The sequence below is a fragment of the Alexandromys fortis genome, unplaced genomic scaffold, assembly GCF_014885135.2.
Source record: "Alexandromys fortis isolate MF-2015 unplaced genomic scaffold, M_Fortis_MF-2015_v1.1 scaffold_84, whole genome shotgun sequence".
In the NCBI taxonomy this organism is placed as follows: domain Eukaryota; kingdom Metazoa; phylum Chordata; class Mammalia; order Rodentia; family Cricetidae; genus Alexandromys; species Alexandromys fortis.
Window position 1 is genome coordinate 3,365,363 of NW_026068017.1, and position 18,824 is coordinate 3,384,186.

An 18,824-nucleotide genomic window follows, 5' to 3' on the forward strand; every position below is an offset into this window, starting at 1 on the left:
TTCGTAAAGAGACAGGGTGGCTGCCTTGCTTTCCTCCCCTACACTATGTTAGCCTTCGATCAGGAACCTGGACAACAGCCGGGCTTGTTCATTCCTGCAATCCCTGCCCGCAGGAGGTTGAGGCACGAGGCTCAAGGATCAGGAATTAGAGGCCAGCCTGAGTTGTACAGCAAGACCCTGTCGTAGCTGGCCATGAAGCAGAGGCAGGATTGCTGCAGCCTTGCTGGTCTTCGCAGCAAGACTGTCTTTAGACACTCCATGGGTAAGAACTAGAAGGCTGCTATCTGGAATAAGAAGCCAGTCTATCTCCAGGCCCAGCTTGGGGTGCTGCTGCCCCCACCTTACAGTTAAGGAATGGTTCCCCAGGGAAGGAGATATTTAAGTGCTGACAATGAGACTAATTAATGCATTGGATGCTAATTAGTACCTGGAATTTCTGTGTGTGGGAGGCGGATTTCTCGGAGATTAGTGTTTTGTTTTGCATGTGTGCGCATCTGTTTGGAGGTACACAGGTGTGTGTGTTTGTGTGTGTAGACGGGTACAGTGAAGGCTGGAAGTCAAGGTTAGTGGTCTTTTTGTGGGGGGATTTGAGAGAGGGATCTGTGTAGCCCTGGCTGTCCTGCAGATCAGGCTAGCCTCGAACTCAAGAGATCTGCCTGCTTCTGTCTCTCAAAGGTGTGAGCAAAAAATTTTTTTAGTTAATTTTTAAAATTAATCAATTTATTGTGTATGTGCACACAGGAATGCCCATGGCCTGGGTGTGGAGGTCAGAGGACAGTTTTCAGGAATCTGTTCTCTCCTTCTACCGTGTGGGTCTTGGGGGTCAAACTCATGTCATCAGACTTGACAGTAAGCACCTTGAGAGAACTGAAGGGCTACTCTCAGATAGGATGGGCCCACATCGGTACCCACCCCCCCATACACCCTCCGTGAAGCCTTCCTAAATCCTCCACCCCTCTGAGTTTCTGTGTGCTTCTGTGGCTACCTGTGCTCAACATTTTCTAACTGCAAAATACCTCAGACATATGAAGTTACGGAATAAATGTGTGTGCGCGTGTGTGTGCACACACACAGACACAGTTTGGTCCTCATCTTCCTTCAGGAATTAGGTGAATGAACTTGAGACACAGATATGCGAACAGAAGAAACAAGAATCGAGGCAGAGAGGTGAGGACGGGTGTCCTGTGCAGGCAGGGAGAGCCTATGACGACACATATCACTACTAAGAAGAGGCATGGGCCCTTTCTACACTTTTATTTATGAAATGTTTGATGAACCAATACAAAGTTAGTGTCTGTCAGCAGGCTGGTGGAGGCAGTTACAGTGTCTTCCCCACCACTGTGAGTGGGAAACTGCTGTCAAAAGTGGCTCCGTTCTCCCTCCATCTTGGCAGTGACGGACTGGGAGAGAGGCCCTGGGGCACATAGGGGGTTCAAGGGCAGGAGGAAGAGTGAGATGAGGAAGACCCAGGACAGGAGCTCCTTTTCCTGGAATAAAAGGCCTGACCTCAGGCCTCCTAGTAAGAGTTAGGCTTCTATGAGCAGTGGTTTGAACTAGGTGGTGGGAGGACAAACCTCTCCAGAATGCTCTCCTGCCTCCCCAGGCCAGGCTTGGGAGTGCTCCCTTGGGTTACTTCTCAAAGGTCCTCTGTGATTCTCTAGTATTCCTTAGAGATGTCCTCCCTAGGGATCAGAGGGCACTGCCCTTGGAGCTCAGGGTTTGTGGCAAGGATCAGGCACCAGGGAGCCCGGTGGCTGTGGCTGCCGCCAGGCTGAAGCCTCGGCTACGTCCATACTTCTAAAGGGATCATGCCCTCCTTGCTCCCCAGCGGGGGCAACAGAGACTCATCCTCCAGAAACTTGAGGGGGAAGTGAACTAGGTGGCCCTGGATGTGGCTGAGTTCAGACTGGGCCAAAGAAGGGCTGACCGTGGCCAAGGGCTCCACAGCCACGTACTCCCGGAGAGACCGCAGGGAACGAGTGGCATTGGACGGCAGGCAGCGGAAGATCTAGGGTAGAAGAGCGGACATGGGAGCCAACTGAGATTGGCTGGACCCCTCATTCCCTATGCCACCTCTCAGCACCCCTGGACTACCGAATCCTAGTAGAAAATGCTCCCCAGAGGCATCGCCTTTCTGCACAGGATAACCCATCAATTCCTCATGCCAGACCTTCCCCAGCTTCTACCTGCTCATAGATGTTGGCATTGTTCTCAGCTGTTTCTTGCCACAGCTGGAAGAAGTCGTCACAGACGGGGTCTCGGAGATCCAGGTCTGGCCGGGTATTTGCCCCAAGAATCACACTAGAGAAGAATGGTACCAGTGGGCCAAATTAAGTTCCTTAAGAAACCTCAACGCCTGGTACTTCCAAACAGCTGTGATAAACGGTAAGCATACATGTTAGACCACCTAGTGGGGCTTTGATTGGTCTTTCTTACTTTGATGTTTTTAAAAAAACAATTACTTTAGCTGGGCTTTGTAACTTTGAAGGCAGGGGCCGGAAGATCAAGAGTTCAAGGTCAGCCTATGCTATGTAGCAACTTCCAGTATCTGTGTGTTCCTAACTGGATTAGTCTGGTAAATCTGGTACCAGCTCTAGGAAACCCTCACATCTAGCTCAAAGGGCAGCCCCTCCCATCGCCCCCACATCCACCTGCACTCCTACCTGAAACAGTGCTTCCGCAAACTCAAGGCAAACCTGCCTGCCTGGTACTCCACCCCATCCATGAGGGACGCCTCCATTTCTGTATCCTCAATCAGTATGGCTAGCTCACTGTCCCGCTTCCCCAGCAAGCTCCTGTCGTTGATGTTCGCAGAACCTGGGATGAGTTCAAGGGCACACCGTGTCTACCTGGGCCCAGGAGGGCCTCCCCAGCACCTCATCCCCTTTAGCCAGAGCACTAGCCTGAAGCCCCTCACTGTGAGCTTCACTGCAGACTCTGTGTTGCCCTCTGAGCCTCCCAGCCCCTCTCTTGACAGAGGACCGGGTGTAGCACTGACCAATGATGACTGTCCTGTCATCTGCGATGAGCAGCTTGCTGTGGATATAGATGAGCTCAGAGATCGGGTGTCCGCCCAGCTCCCCGTGTGTGCGGAGCCCACAGATGGACACGTAATCCCGCCACGCTGTCCCCACTGTACACGAGAGAGGTGGGGGAGGGGCAGCGAAGTGAGAGGGTCTGCTGTGAGTGGATGGGACTCCATCCCACCTCATCCCAGCAGTGAAAAGCCACCTGCAGGCTGAAGAGCGTGCAAGAATGACAGTGTCCTTCCCCAATTCCCAGAACTCCAGCTACCCAAGCTGCCTCCCTGTCGGGGGTCCAGGCCTTGAGCCCCTAGCACTCACTGGCTGCTTTGAGACGGTGTAAGATCGAATATTCCCCACGACACAGGGTCCTGAGAGGAAAGAAAGGGTGAGGGAGGCAGAGGCTGAAGGAGGAGGAAGGGAAGAGCTGAGAGAGGCAGGGAGGGGTCGGGACACTAGTGTGACCTAGTGTGCCGGGGCCATGGAGGGGGAGTCTCACTGTGGGGAAGTCACCTGTAAGTGAAGTGCAGAATGGCCTGGATTGAGTTACCACCCCCTGTGGAGATGTCACCCTCAAAGCCAGGGAGCAAAGGCAAAAGCACGTAGACTCGGAAACACTGCCCCTGTCTGGGAGACAACAGTCAGAGGTGGGATGATCCCCAAAACGCATTCTGCCCCTACACCTGGGCTTCTGCAATGCCCCATCTCTGCCTTACTTGTGGGCCTTCAGGATTCTGTCCACAATCTCATCGCCCACCTTGTTCAGAACGGTACGCCCATCCGAGCAGCTAATAAAGAACTGGTTCTGGGGAAAGGATCAGAGAGACATCAGCATCCTGGCCTTGACCTCTGCCCCAGTCCAAGGTCCCAGCCAGGCCAGGCCTCAAAGACTGATCCTCCTGGTGTCCCCAGGCCCTCTGCTGGGACATCCTTGCCATATTCTCCCTCCACTTCTGCCTCAGTCAGACCTCAATGTACAGGAAGTGCTGGCTCTCTCTGATGGTATGTAGGTAGGCATTGAGGATGGAGTTCTCCAAAGTCCCCGCTGACCATCGGTCCACAGACCTCAAGACCTATGGCATGGTGAATAGAATGTGGTTTATAAGACCAGGAGAGGAGAAACTGGGCACGGTGGGGGGTGGGAGTGGGCTCTCTGAGGGGGGGAGGTGCTGCGGGCTAATGAGAGGGAGGGTAGGGGCTGGCTGATCAGGACTGTCACCTGCACAGTGGTGCACTGCCCGCCTGGGATGGTGAAAGGGAGATGGTTCGCAGTGCTGGTGGACTTGGGCAGCAGGTAGGGGTACGTGGGTATCTTGTACTTGGCCTTGGTGGTCTGCCATGAAGGGACAGCAGAGTCAGCAGAAGGTGAGAGGCCGAACCTGGCTTTTCCCTCCCTCCCTCCGGTCCCTCTGGAGTCAGCACCTTCGTGAAGTTCCAGCGCTGGATGAAGTGGCGGGCAAGGTCCCGGGCAGCTGCGCCGTGTACAACCACGCCGACATCTCTCCATGGCATCCTGGGTGAGGTCTCTCTGTCAATAAAATCTGGAAGTCCCAGGAGAGTTAAGGGAGAAGTGAGGGCTGGCGTGTTGGGGATACTTGGAACAGGAGTGTGCTGGCTTGTCAACTTGACTCAAGCTAGAGTCATCAGAGAGGAGGGAACCTCGATTGAGATAATGCCTCCGTAAGATTGGGCAAGCCTGTAGGGCATTTTCCTATTAGTGATTGATGTGGAAGGGCCCAACCATTGTGGGTAGGACCACCCCTGGGCTGGTGGTCCTGGGTTCTTTAAGAAAGCAGGCTGAGCAAGCCATAGGGAGCAAGCCAGTAAGCAGCATCTCTCCATGGTCTCTGCAGTAGCTCCTGCCTCCAGGTTCCTGCCATGCTTGACTTCCTGTCCTGACTTCCTTTGATGAACAATGATGTGGAAATAACCCCTTTCCTCCCCAAGTCGCTTTTTGTCATGGGTTTCCTCACAGCAACAGTAACCCTGACTAAGACGGGGACAAAAGGGGAGATGTAGAGAAGGAACCTTCCAGAGGGAAGGTCGCACTCTTCGTGACTCATTTCACCTCAGCTTCTGCCCCAGCTGTCAGCTCCTGGAGGCCTTGGGGGAGGGAGCCTCACCTTCGAAAGGCCGATCCAGCTGCACCCAGTCCTTGGTGATAAGATTGCTGTAGTCCTTTCCCAACCAGAAGAGTCGGTTATGCGACAGGTCTGGGGTGGCTGCAGGGTCTGCGCCTGCTGTGGGCGTCTGTAGGAAGAATACACCACATCCAGGCAAAGTGAGGTCATGGGGCCAGGCCAAAGAGAAGACAGGTGCACCGCAGCAGAGGCTGCTCCCCTAACCTCCCCGGTCAGCTGCAGTCCGAGTCCGAGTCAGATGTGTGTGTGTGTGTGTGTCCATCCCAGGCTGGCCTCAAACTTGAAATCCTCCTGCCTGACATCCCTATAATCTCAGCAATCTGGAAGCTGAGATTGGGGATGACAGATTTTGGATAGCTTGAGCTATACAGTTAGACCCTGTCCTAGAAACAACAACATAGCTCCTGGAGTCTCTGAACGGCTGAGGAGCTCCGCAGGTCGGCAGTGCTGGGAAGGGTGTAAACATAGAGTACCTGGCCTTGGGGAAGCTCAGGATGGCCTTGGGCAATTACCTGTGAATCTGTAGATTCAGAGGGGTCCCCAAGGTCAGTCAGTCGGTACTGCACATCATCCCAGCGGCCATAGGCAAGGTCCAGCCCCCCCAAGAAAGCCACTACTTGGTCTACCACCAGGAGCTTCTCATGATGGGCCCACAGTGTCACAAAGTCTGGGTGGCGCATCACCTAGAATTGGGTGGAGGAGTGGATGGGGAAGGGTTTAGGTGAGAGGACTGGGTAGGGAAAGATGGAGCATGAGACATTTCAGGGAGAGGAGGGGAAGTGGCTGTGGTGTAGGAAGGGACTCGGGCCCGAACATCACCTTTATGTTGGGGTGCAGCAGCAGCAGCACCCTCTTGCTATAGCCACTGTTGATGCCCAAGGCCAGTTCCACTTCCTTAAACAGCAGTATGGATATACGAACACCTTCTTCCTGGTAGGAAGTGGGAAAACCAAATCCTAGTGCCTCTCCCCAAGCGGCCCCACCCGACTCCCATGCTCAGGATTCCTGTATGCCCCTCCGCCCTTCCTGGATGTTCTCCCTCGTGCGCCCGTCAAGGCACTTGCAGCAGAGGGCTCACCCACTCATCTATCCACCCGCCTTTCATAACCTAACCAGGCATCGCCCCAACCATCTACTCATCATCTTAAACTCCTGTCTGCCATCGTCCTAATCACCTCCACCTTTCCACGTCATATCCTTCCATTCAGCTCCCTGGTCTTTTCTATCCCTGTTTGAGACACAGACTTTAGTCCAAGCGGGTATAATACTCAGCACACAGCCAAGGCGAACCCGTTCATCTCCATCTCCCAAGTGCTGGAATTACAGGCGGGTGCCACCACACCCGTTTTCTGCCCTCTATCCGCTCTCTCCCCATCATCCATGTGTCCTTTCTCTTGTCCGCATTCACATCGACATCCACTAATGCCAGATGTGGTGGCCTGCACCTTTAACTCCAGCACTGATGAGGCAGAGGCAGGCGGATCTCCAAGTTTGCCAGCCTGGTCTATATAGAGAGTTCCAGGCCAGCCAAGGAGCTGTCTTAAAAACAAAGCACTCACAAATGCTTGGTGCATTACAGGTGCCGTGCTGGGACTTAGGATGCTGCCCAGCAAAGAGACACAGCCATCTACAGCAGACAGCACAGAAAGGGTCTGAGTAGTGGGAACCTAATCTATGCGAGTATCCTGAAGAGGGAACCAGGAGGTGACAGCTGACAAACACTGAGCCAGGAGGGGGACAGTTCCTGGTCCTGAAGCCTCAGACTCCCAACCTTCTCCTTGGACGACGCCTGCTGAAGTCCTTCCAGTTAACTCCCACCCACAGCCAACCCACTCCTCACCGCCTTCCTCTTGAGCATAACGTCCAGTCTCCAGTCCTCTGAATGGGCTGGACGCTTCAGGTAAATCTCAGGACTCAACCTGGAAGTCAGGGCAGTGGGTAAGGAGCAAGCTAAGGTGAAGACAGCTCCCCCTCCCCCAGCCCCCAGGCACAGCTCTGCCCCTACCCCTCAGACCCCTCTATCCCTTGCACCTGACCTCACTCACCACCAGTCCGTGATGAAAATTTCCTCCCGAGCTCGCAGGATGGCGTCTGCCACAGCAGCAAAGTAACCTGCCCCATTCACAAACCTGGGGGGAGGCCAAGCCAAGGAGGTCAGGGGAGTCAGAAGCCAGAAAGTTCTGGAGAGTAAAGACCGGAGGATAGTCATGGGTCAGAGGTGACGGCAGGGTCAGAGATCAGGAATGATCAGAGAGGTTAGATCGTATCAAATACATCGAGTGGGATTAATCGGTGTGACGTGCCAGAGTGAGCTAAGAAAGAATGACAAAACACGATCATACAGAAACTGACCAAAGACCACAAGGATGAATTCATCACACATTAAACAGCTCCAGCAGAACAACAGGAAGCAAATGAAAGGAAAAACAGAGAAGCTGAAGAGTAAGCAAAGAATCAGAGCTGGCAGTTCACAGCAGATACTAAGATGGTTGGTCAGTCAAAGGGCAAAACGCTCAGTTCCCTAATTAACAAGAAATCAGGGCAGGGTGTGGCGCGCAGGCCTGTAACCCCAGGCTGAGGCCAGACCATTACCTAAAGTTTGAAATGTCACATTCACAAGGAATTCAAGTTAAATAAGTAGTTCTGGCTGTCCTTGAATTTACTCTATAGACCAGGCTGGCTTCCAACTCACAGACTGGACGGCCTCTGCCTCCCAAGCGCTGGGACTTGCCACTGCCACGCCTGGCTTTTTAAAGGAAACAGTGCCTTCTGCCAGGCGTGGTGCTTCACGTCTATAACCTCAGCTTTCAGCATGGTAAGGCAGGAAGACCTGTCTCACCCAAACCAAACCACGAAAGACACTCATCTGTAACAGTATCAGCGTGTAAGAAGCGGGTATTCTCACCGACCACAGGGACCGGTTATCGACCTTTTTGAGACAGGATCTCACTGTGGTCTAGGCCGGCCTTGAAGGTTTGACTCTCAGTTCTTTGCACATGCCAGTGTTCTATTGTTGAGCTACATCCAGCCAACATAAACCTCAAATTTTTTTCAAATACATACTCTTTAATGCCATTAAATATATATGGCGATTTTGTTTTCGTTTTGTTTTTTTGACAGGATCTCACTCCGCAGCCTGCTAGTCTGAAACCATCTATGTAGACCAGGCTGGACTTGAACTTGGAAAAACACTGCCTCTGCCTCCCTAGTGCAGGATTAAAGGTGTATGACATCATACCATGGCTCTTTATTTTAAAAAATTCTTATTTATTTATTGTTTTTTTGAGACAGGGTTTCTCTGTGTAACAGTTCTAAGTGTCCTGTAATTAGCTCTTGTAGACTAGGCTGGTCTCAAACTCACAGAGATCTGCCTCTCTTTGCCTCCAGAGCTGGGATCAAAGGTGTGTGCCACCAATGCCCAGCAATAAATAAATAAATAAATATTGTTACATTGATTTATTTGGAGGGTGGGGGGCAGGGACAATTTCAGGGAGTCGGGACTCTTACACTGTGTGAATCCCAGGGATCAAACTCAGCTTGTCAAGCTTGGCAAAGTGCTTTTACCTGCTGAGTCATTTTGACAGCCAGTAACTGTATTTCTAGGAATACATATTCTAAATATTTAGGCAAAGATTATGTTTATGGGGGATGTTATCTTAAAGACAGAAAGAAAAAAAATAACCTAAGTGTCCAGTCTTTTCTTTTCAAAGACTTTATTTAATTTTATGTGCACTGGTGTTTCGTTTGTATTCATGTCCATGTGGGGGAGTTGGATCCCCTGGAACTGGAGTTACAGACAGTTGTGAGCTGCATGTGGGTGCTGAGAATGAACGTGGGTCCTCTAGAAGAGCAGCCAGTGCTCCAGCCTGCAAATGTCCAGTCTTCAAATGGAAGAAAACTGAGACTACAATAGAGTTGACAATCCCATTTGCGTTAAAGTAAAAAGTAACATATGCACATGCGTATAAGAACATGCAGGTGATGCCAGAGAACACAAAACTGTTGCCAAGGTTACTTCTGGCAGGAGAAATGCAACTGACTGGAGGGGGCTACAAAACAGTGGGGTGAGGCAGGGAGTGGCAATTACAACTGCTTTGTGCAACTGTTTTTATTTCAAGATAGTGTCTTACCCTGACTGGCCTAGTACTGTGTAGTTCAGGCTGTCCTCAGACTTGAATCAATTCTCCTGTCTCTCTCAAATGCTGGGATTACAGGTCTCTCCACCATCACATCTAGCTTGAATTTTTTTTTTTTTTACTTATACATTACTGTACTTTTTTCCCTAAGTGCTGGGGACCAAGTTCAGGATCTCCCTGGTGGTAGGCAGGGGACCAAGTTCAGGATCTCCCTGGTGATAGGCTGGGGACCAAGTTCAGGATCTCCCTGGTGATAGGCAAATAGCCTCCCACTGAGCCACACCCTTTAATTTGACTTCTCAGTCCAGGAGGGTGGCCAGGAGCAGCCTTGACTCCAACTGCTTGCATGCAAATCCCAGTTCCACTGTCACCATATGACCCTGGGTAAGTTACCCAGCACGTTCTTGTCTCCACTCCTTAATATATAGAACCGAGATAACAACTGTGCTTGCCTAGTAAGAGTTCAGAGAATGCAACAGGTTAATATGTGAAACATGCTTCATTCCTGGCACGCAGTAAGCTCTACATAAATAGTGGATAGTACTCATGTATTAAAAATAAACCAGGGCTAGAGAAAAGGCTCAGTGGCTAACAGCACTGGCTGTTCTTCCAGAGGACCTAGGTTTGATCCTCAGCACCCACCCGGCAGCTTCTAACAGTTTTTGTTTTAGTTTGGTTTTGGGTTGTTTCAAGACAGGGTTTTTCTGTGTAGCCTTGGCTATCCTGGAACTTGCTCCGTAGATCAGGGTGGCCTCGAACTCATAGAGATCCTCCCGCCTCTGCCTGGTTTGCAACAGTGTTTAACTCCAGTTCCAGGGGAATACAATGACCTCATCTGGTCTCCATGGACACCAAGCATGCATGTGGTACACAGACACACATGCAAAACACACAAAATAGAGCCCAGCACACGTCTATTATCCCAGCACTGAGGAGGCAGACAGAGGCAGATCCTGAGAGTTTGCTTGCTAGCCATTACAGTTAAATTAGTAAATTCTAGGTTCAGAGAACCTAGCTCAAAAAAAAAAATGAAGTGATTGGAGTTGGAGAGAGATCTCAGCAGTTAAGAGTGTTTACTGCTCTTGCAGAGGACCCAGGTTTGGTTCCCAGCACCCACCCACATGGCAGTTCACAACCATCTGTAACTCCAGTTCCAAGGGATCTGACACCTCTCTTTCTGGCACCATTGGGCACCAAGCACACACATGGTGCATACATACATGCAGATAAAACATTCACACACATAAAAATAAGCAAATAGACAAACAAATAAAAACTAAGGTGACGAGTAGCTCAGGAAAATCTCAGCTTTCCTTGGCCTTCACATGCGCACACACACATATGTTCACGCACACCTGCACACACTAACATGTACACCATACACAAAAAAACAATAAAAGGAGAAGGAAATGGTGCTGGGCTGGATGGTTTAAGGGGCTTGCTGTGGGAGCATGATGAGCTGAGCTCAGATCTTCAGCACCAAAATAAGAAAGCCAGGCAGAGAGGCACATGCCCGTAAGTCCAGTGCCAGGGCAGGGCTAGAGACTGGCAGATCTCACGGGCTTGCTGCCCAGCCAGTCTAGCCAAATCGGTAAGCTTCAGACACCATCTCAAAATTAAAATGGAGGTGCCTGAGACACGTGCAATGGTTAAAAGCCCTTGTTCTTGCAGAAGACCCAAGTTCAATTCCCAGCACCCATATGGTGGCTCACAGCCTTCCATAACTCCAGATCCAGGGGATCCAATGCTTTCTTCTAACCTGTAGGGCATTGCATGCCTGTGGTGCACAGCTACACATGCACATAAAACACGCACACATAAAATAATAAATGTTTTTAAAATGGAAATTGATAGAGGATGACATTGACGGCCAATTTCTGATTTTTACACACACACACATACCTGGACACACACATACACACCTGGACACATACACACACGCATACACACACACACACCTGGACACACACACACACCTGGACACACACACACACCTGGACACACACACACAAGTGCATACACACACAGACAAGTGCACACACACATAGCTTTATCTTAGTGGTAGAATGCTTGCCTAGCATTTATGGCATCCCAGGTTTAATCCCCAATGCCGCAAAAGTAAGGCAATAAATAAAAAAAATTAATCTCAACACCATTGCTAAGAAAAATTTCCTCTCATGCCCATTTTGCCTATGAAGAAGGTAAGTCAACCTCCTGGCTCAGCATGCTAGATTCTGCAAGATCTGGGGCCACGGGCTCACCGGACCTATGCCTCTGGAAGCCTGTCCTGACATCCTCCCTGGGACAGTGCTCCCCTCTGTGTGCCTGTCCATATATCTACCACCCCGTGGTGAGTTCACATAGGTATATAATTAGATCACCTCCTCCCCTAAACCGGAGAGGCCTGTGTCTTACTGCCACTACCGGATGGAGCACATAGCAAGCGCTTAAAGGGATAGAACAAATTAAACAGATTTGGGAGCTCCCTGTGGTTAAAATGCTCATAAGAATCAGGGAGGTTAGAGGACAAAGGAGATGGCCAAGTTACAAGATCATGAGAAAGCAGACAAATCAATGTGGTTAAGGAGGTTAAGGGGGCCGGGTGGTGGTGGACGCCTTTAATCCCAGCACTTGGGACACAGAGGCAGGTGGATCTCTATGAGTTTAAGGCCAGCCTGGTCTACAGAGTGATTTCTAGGACAGGATCCAAAGCTACACAGAGAAACCTTGTCTTGAAAAACAAAAAAAAAAAACGAGGTAAAGCGGTCAGAGAGATGAGAGATATAAAAGTACAGACTGAGGTCAGAGGATATAAGAGGGAGGATCATGAACTCAGAGAATAGCAAGGCGGAAAGAAAGCTACACAGAAGCTCAGAACGAACATCAGGGTCTCACCACCGGGCCAAGGTGCCAGGCCGGGGCGGGGCATAGCTGTCATGTCGATGTAGCTGTAGGAAATCTCTGCCTGGACCCTGTGCCAGCTCCGTGATCTCCTGGCCCCACCACCGTGCCTGCCGGTAGCTGCCGCATTTGAGTATCAGGGACCTGCACAGAAACAAGACGCTTTACCACTAATCCTTCTCTTTCAGCCTACAGTCTTGCCCAGAGACACCTCCCCCCTTGGCTGCAACCGTCTCTTTATTCCCCCAGTAGCCCCTAAGCTGGAGTCCACAGACATACTGAACCCAACTCCTAGGTGGGTTTCCAGAGACCAGCACTGTATCAGACACTCATTTGACAAGGACATTGTTGAATGAACAAATGGAGTTTAGCTTCCTTTCCTCCCTCCTTCCCTCTCTCCCTTTCCTTAAGTCAGTTTCACTAGAGAGCTCTACAGAGCCAATCCTCCCAGCTTAGCCTCCCAAGGGCTGGGATTGCAGGTGTCCATTACCATGCAGACTTTTTTTTAAAAAAAAGTTTTCATTTGGCTGTGGTGGCGCACACCTTTAATCCCAGCACTCAGGAGGCAGAGGCAGGTGGATCTCTGTGAGTTCGAGGCCAGCCTGGTCTACAGAGCTAGTTCCAGGACAGGCTCCAATGCTACCGAGAAACCCTGTCTCAAAAACAAAACAAAACAAAACAAAAAACAAACAAGTTTTTAGTGTGCATGTGCACATGTGTGTGAAGATGCCCACAGAATCCAGAAGAAGGCATCAGCCTCCCTGGAGCTGGAGTTACTGGTGGGCATAAGCCGCCCTGCATGGGTGCAAGGAACAGAACTTGGGGCCTCTGCAAGAGCACCACCCACTCCTCTGTCTCCAGCTTCCATCCTCTCTCCATTTATTCCAATCCCCTGCACCACAGGCCCTTACTCTAGGACTATCCTAAATACATGGACAGACTAGTTCCCTGCATCAAAGCTCTGGCTGGACCAAGGACTGAAGAGCCCCCCCCAACTCCAGCTCAACTCCCCTCAGGGCCACACCAGGGAGGCCTTACCTGTGGGAGGTGTCGATCCTCACCCCATACCGTGCCTCTGTGCTCCTTTTCCCCACCTGCACCTCAAAGCCAGGGTCGAAAAGCTGAACAAAGGAGATGGTGCCAGTCTCCAGGCGCATGTACAACAGGAAAGAGTCCTTCACCACCAGCCACCTGGAGGGGAGGAGCTGCATCTACCATCCAGGTCCTCCAGATCTCCCTCTTTACCTGCCCCACTGATCCCTGCTCAGCTCCAGTCCTCACCTCTTGGACCATCGATAACAAACTTGGTCCCTGCCACAGCAGGTGAAGCCAGGAACCCGATGCCCGCCTGAGCGCTTCCGGATCACCCCTTCCCTACGGGGACAATCAGGAGAGCTGGGGACTCTAGGCACGTGTACCACATGTTTTCCAAGCAGGGAGATGGGGAGTGGTGCCTGCAGAAGGCTGGGAGAGGGGTTCCCACACTCACAGTCCTTTGGAGCCGAGGTCTGGGATAAAGGAGAGTTGGCTGACTTCTAAAAATTCTGTCTGCAGAGGAAGAAATAAGCTCAGGGGGACACTTGGCTTCCAGCCCCTCAGTCCTACTAATTCTGCCCCTTTGTTCCCTGGAGATCTCATGATCCTCATTGAAAGAAAGAAAAAAGAAAAGAAAGAAAGAGAGAGAGAAAGAAAGAATAAAGGAAGGGAGGAAGGAAGGAAGGAAGGAAGAAAGAAAGAAAGAAAGAAAGAAAGAAAGAAAGAAAGAAAGAAAGTCAGCCCCAGGTATCCTAGGACATGATGGCACAGGCCTTTACTCCCAGCACTCGGGAAGCAGAAGCAGGTAAATCTCTGTCACTTCAAGGCCAGCCTGGTCTATAGGGTTAGTTCTAGCTTAGCCAGGGTTACACAGTAAGACCCTGTCAATAAAAGGGCGGGGGGTGGGGGGTGGAGAGAGAAGAGAGACAGACACACCCAGGCTTCTAGACCCTGGACCCTGGACTTACCATGGCATGGTAATTTCGATAGAAAGACATGGTCAGGAGGCGGTTGAGGTAATTTTCCAGGTATTTCTGAACGGGGTTGGGAAAGAAGCAGATGTAAGGCAGAGCCTTGTGCATACTCCACACCTTGCTATAGGACCTGGTGTTTGGTCATACCTGCTTGCTGGCTGCGTGTCTGGTGGAGCCCTCAGAACCTCCTCGGGGCAGGGAGGGAATGTCCTCATTGGCGGCCTCTCGGGCTGGAGAGTAGGCCACAGCGAAGCTATGGAGGAGATGAGGGAGGGCTCAGGGAAGAGCTGGCAGGCTAGATCCCTGAAACACTGGAGCCGGCCTTGGAGTGGGAGAAAGGCTGGCAAAAGAAAGGGTCTCTCTCTGTCCTGGGAATGGAGACAAGAGGGGTGGGGTGTTGCCAAGCACATTTTGGGCATCCAGCCTGGCTGAAATGTTGGCACAGTATGATGGACAAAGAGAACCAGCAGGGAAAGTTTCCTGGGAACTAGGGTCCAGCACAGAGCTGGGAGAGGAAAGGTTACACTAGGGGGTAGGATGGGGTTGAGACAGGCAGACAGGAATGAAGGATGCCAGGGGGTGACGACGATGTTTGCCTTTCACAGAAAGCCATCAAATCCCACTCACCGAGCCAGAGGGAGCAGACTCATCAAGACTTTGTGTCTCTGGAGGTCCCGATGGAGCTCCTGGAAGTGTCGGAATTTCTTCTTGGTTGTCCAGCTAAAGTCACCATGAGTCAGGCGGACAGAATATAGAGTACAGGTTCCCACCTGGGGGTATGAAAATCCGAAAGTCATGGCCTCCAGGTCTTCCGGTCCAATCCACTCTGGCCAGGCCGCCCTCTCCCACCCTCCCTAGTATCAGCCCCACCTTGGATCCGCTGGTGTATCTTTCTGTGCCCACCACCTGGGCTGTAACCGGGACCCCAGGGGCGAACACCAAGGGGTGCACTTTCAGAGGCTGAATGTCGTAGATGGCCAGAAAGGGATGCATTCGATCAGCTGGGAGGAAAGAAAAGCCCAAGTGTGTAGCTTTCAGGAGGCCCCAGGTCCCGATCCTCCCCTCCGTGGGGGCCATCTCCTTCTGTACCTGGATCCTCTCCCTCCCGCAGAGTGTCAACCTCATCTGGCTCCATGTGCAACTGGCTGGAGTCCAGGTAGTCCCCGTAAGGGAAGAGGTTCTCCTGGGTTGCAGTCATTCTAGGAATAGGAGGAAACCTCAGGAAGGAACTCGCCCATACAGAAACACCCCTTCCCGTCCTAACGCCCCCAGTCCTCACCCATTTCATTCAGCAGATTCCCAACTTCTATAGTTACAGACCGACGCCCCTCTAGCATCCACTCCCTGCAACCCCCGTCCTTCCCGCAGTCCTTCAACCAGAGCCCAGCAGCCCCGCCTCTCATCTGTATCCAGGGTTCAAGAAGCACCTAGCCAAGCTGGGATGGCCTCGAACTGGGGTGAGGTAAATCCAAGGGAGGAATCCCGGTGACAGCGAGGCTCCAAGTCAGCGCAGACGGACTGGAAGCGAGGGTCCCGGCGGGAATGAGGAAGTTACGACGCGCTCCCCGCCCAGGAGAGAAATCCCGAAATCTGGGTGTGCGTCTGAGTCAGAAGGCCGGAGCAGATCCAGCCGGACCCCGACCCCGATCTCAGCGGAGCCACGTCCCCGGCCCCTCACCCTGGCTGCGGGCGCCGGCACCCGCGCGGGTTCGCAGGCACGGGGAGCAGAACACAGCGAGGAAGCCCACACCCCAGAGGGCCGGGGCGGGACCGGGGCTCAGCGCCTGCCCTCGGGGGCGGGACGGCCCCCCGGCCTCACCCCCGCGGGTGTCGCGTCAGCCGTGTCCCGCCCCTGCCACCCTCTGCCCGCCCACTGCCGGGCCGCCCACTCCCCAGGGCCGTCCACTGCCTCTGGATGCCCTCGGGGCACCTGGCTGGCAAGGTCCAGCTCCCCGAGTGTGCGACCCACCCCGCGCACATTCCTCTACTGCGCGCGCGCGCGCGCGGGTTGTGTGGTCTCCAGCGCTGCCTGGAATCAGGGCGGAACCTGCCGGTGTCCTCTTGCTGAGGCCGGTAGAGAGAGCATTTGTTGATGGGAGGTAATAAGAGAATTAAAAACCAGAAGAATGGTGATGACAAGTCCGTTGCTGTGTGAGAGATCACATTCTTTATTCGCAAACGTTTATTGCTCTGTAGGGATTAACCAGACACCGAAGTACAGTAAACCAGTCACAGAACCTGCTCGCCTGTAAGTGCCAGTCTAGAAAAAACATTTTTTTTCCAAAGCTAAAGGTCGTCCGTCCTTCCTTCTTTCCTTCCTTCCTCCCTCTCTTCCTTCCTCCTTCCTTTCTTCGGTCTTCTCTTCTAAGTTTCTGCTGATAAACATTTGAGTTATTTTAGGTTTTGTCCACTGGAAACGAAGCTACCATAAATATCTATATACCAGTCATTTTTTGTGGACTTTACTTCTCTTCTGTAAATAACCAGAGTGGGATATAAAAATATATATATACATATATATGTAAATAACTTATACTGGGTCATATAAGTGTATGTTTAACTTACAGGAGTCTGTCAAGACCTGGGCTTGGCAGTTTGTAGCCCAGCAACAAAGAGAATGTGGTAAGAGGATTGTAAAACTTGGGGGTGGAGGCCGGCTGAGACTACACAGCAAAGCACTGCCAAAATAAACAAAATAAAACAAAAACCAAAACAAACAAAAAACCCAAAAAGCAAAAACAGGGGCTGGAGAGATGGCTCGGTGCTTAAGGACCTGAGTTTGATTCCCAGCACCCACGTGGCTGCTCACAAAGAGACGTAACTCTGGTTTTAGGGGATCTGATGCTCTCTGCTTACCCCCATGGACACTGCACACACAAAACATGCACACACACAAAATAAAAGTAAAGAAAAAATTGAAAATAAAAAACCCGTTCTATTTTGCATTTTTTTCTGTTTTTTTTTTTTTTTAACAAGACAAGGTTCTTCTGTTGTATTTGTTTTTGTTGTTGTTGAGACAGGGTTTCTCTGTGTATCCCTGGCTGTCCTGGACCACCAGACTGGCCTCAAATTCAGAGAATCACCTGCCTCTGCCTCCTGAGTGTTGGGATTTAAGGTGTGTGCCACCACAGCCTGGTCTATTTTACATTTCTAAAAACCAATGAATGGTACTTCTATTATAGTCACCCCGTGGCATGCATAATGCATAGCGGATGCTGTGGGTCCCTGGTGTTACCCATCCAAGTGGCGTGAAAGGTAAGGCATTGCAATCGTAATAGCAAACCTCTGGCCTGCCTGGCGTGGTGGCACGTGCCTTTAATGGCAGCACGCAGGAGGAAGAAGCAGGTGGATCTTTGTGAGTTCGAGGCCAGCCTGGTTCCAGAACAGCCAAGGCTGTTACACAGAGAAACCCTGTCTCAAAACAAAACAAAAAAAACCCCAAAACTGTACATTTCTGAATATTAATGATCTTAGCTGTATTGCACAGGCTTAAGTACCTGTTTATCAAGATACTTAGAGGTGGCTTCTTCTCGTTTCCCTTTTTATTCATTCCTGGACCCCAGCATAGGGGTAGTGGCATCCACACTCAGGGCACGTGTTTGTTCTTTTTTTTTTTTTTTTGTTTTTTTTTTTTTTTTTCGAGACAGGGTTTCTCTGTGGCTTTGGAGCCTGTCCTGGAACTAGCTCTTGTAGACCAGGCTGGTCTCGAACTCAGAGATCCGCCTACCTCTGCCTCCCGAGTGCTGGGATTAAAGGTGTGCGCCACCATCGCCCGGCAACGTGTTTGTTTTTCAGGTCAGTGTGTTTAGAGAGCAGGAATTGCGAGTCACGCTTGTATTCTCAGCTGAGGCGGCTGAGGATCATTGTGAGTTTGAGGCTAGCCTGGGCTACAGAGTGAGGGCCTATTTCAGAAATCCAAACAACCTCCCTCTCTAGAAACATCTTCACAGACTTGCCCCAAAGTGCTCATTCAAGCCTAATGTGTTCGTTGTTGCTGCTGCTGTTTATAGACGATGCTCTGCAACTGGAGATGTAGACCAGGCTGGCCTGGAGTTCACAGAGAGCCACAGCCTCTGTCTTCTGGGTGCTGGGATCAACGGTGTGAGCCACCACAGCAAGCTCAGGCAAGTTTTTATTTTTATTTTTTATTTTGTGTGTATGTGTGTGTCATGATGTATGTATGTATGGCATGTGCATGCAGGAACACAAGGAGGTCAGAAGAGGGCATCAGAGGCCCTGGAATTAGAGTTACAGGGATTGGGAACAGCTGTGTGAGTGCCAGGAGTTGAACCCAGGTCATCTTCAAGAGCAGTGCTTCTAACTGCTGAGCCATCTCTTCAGCCTCCTCCGGTAACTCGCTCTGTAAACCAGTCTGTCTTTAAACTCACAGAGATCTGCCTGCTTCTGCCTCCCAAATGTCCGGATTAAAGGTTTGTGCCACCCCTACCCCAAATTGACCATCAAGCCAGGCAGTGGTGGCGGTGGTGAATGGCTTCAATCTGAGAGGCAGAGGCAGGCAGATCTGTGGATTCAAGGCATATAAAGCTAGTTCTAGGACAGCTAATGCTGCATAAAGAACCCCTGTGTCAAGGGGGAAAAGTGTGGATAATCAAA

General features: G+C 51.2%; 1 protein-coding gene across 5 annotated transcripts; it reads right to left on the minus strand.

The window, feature by feature from the left end:
* Positions 1 to 1,239: 1,239 nt before the first annotated feature.
* Positions 1,240 to 15,997, minus strand: Pld2 (phospholipase D2). 5 transcript variants are annotated; one of them, XM_050162692.1, is made up of 25 exons: positions 15,638 to 15,982; positions 15,300 to 15,409; positions 15,081 to 15,211; positions 14,838 to 14,980; positions 14,358 to 14,463; positions 14,205 to 14,270; positions 13,691 to 13,749; positions 13,483 to 13,575; positions 13,240 to 13,392; positions 12,196 to 12,345; positions 7,210 to 7,293; positions 7,005 to 7,083; positions 5,984 to 6,094; positions 5,677 to 5,847; positions 5,147 to 5,273; positions 4,446 to 4,564; positions 4,243 to 4,356; positions 3,992 to 4,096; positions 3,740 to 3,828; positions 3,537 to 3,650; positions 3,345 to 3,394; positions 2,999 to 3,133; positions 2,664 to 2,817; positions 2,187 to 2,301; positions 1,240 to 2,008 (listed from the first exon to the last, which is right to left on the minus strand). In XM_050162692.1, exons 2-25 carry the CDS (start codon positions 15,406 to 15,408, stop codon positions 1,784 to 1,786), a joined length of 2,802 nt encoding a protein of 933 aa, XP_050018649.1. In that variant the 5' UTR covers position 15,409; positions 15,638 to 15,982; the 3' UTR covers positions 1,240 to 1,783. The 5 variants fall into 5 exon arrangements, with proteins under 5 accessions (XP_050018649.1, XP_050018651.1, XP_050018654.1 ...); XM_050162694.1 differs by lacking the exon at positions 15,300 to 15,409; XM_050162695.1 differs by lacking the exon at positions 1,240 to 2,008 and having other exon boundaries at positions 2,227 to 2,373; positions 15,638 to 15,994.
* Positions 15,998 to 18,824: the final 2,827 nt, after the last annotated feature.

Excerpts from the sequence above, each read along its gene's own strand:
- Pld2 (XM_050162692.1), bottom strand. The coding sequence starts at position 15,408 with ATGACTGCAACCCAGGAGAACCTCTTCCCTTACGGGGACTACCTGGAC. Across the intron at positions 7,084-7,209 it reads ATTTTCATCACGGACTGGTG|GTTGAGTCCTGAGATTTACC; the intron begins GTGAGTGAGGTC and ends CCTGACTTCCAG. Across the intron at positions 4,097-4,242 it reads GGCAGTGCACCACTGTGCAG|GTCTTGAGGTCTGTGGACCG; the intron begins GTGACAGTCCTG and ends ACCATGCCATAG.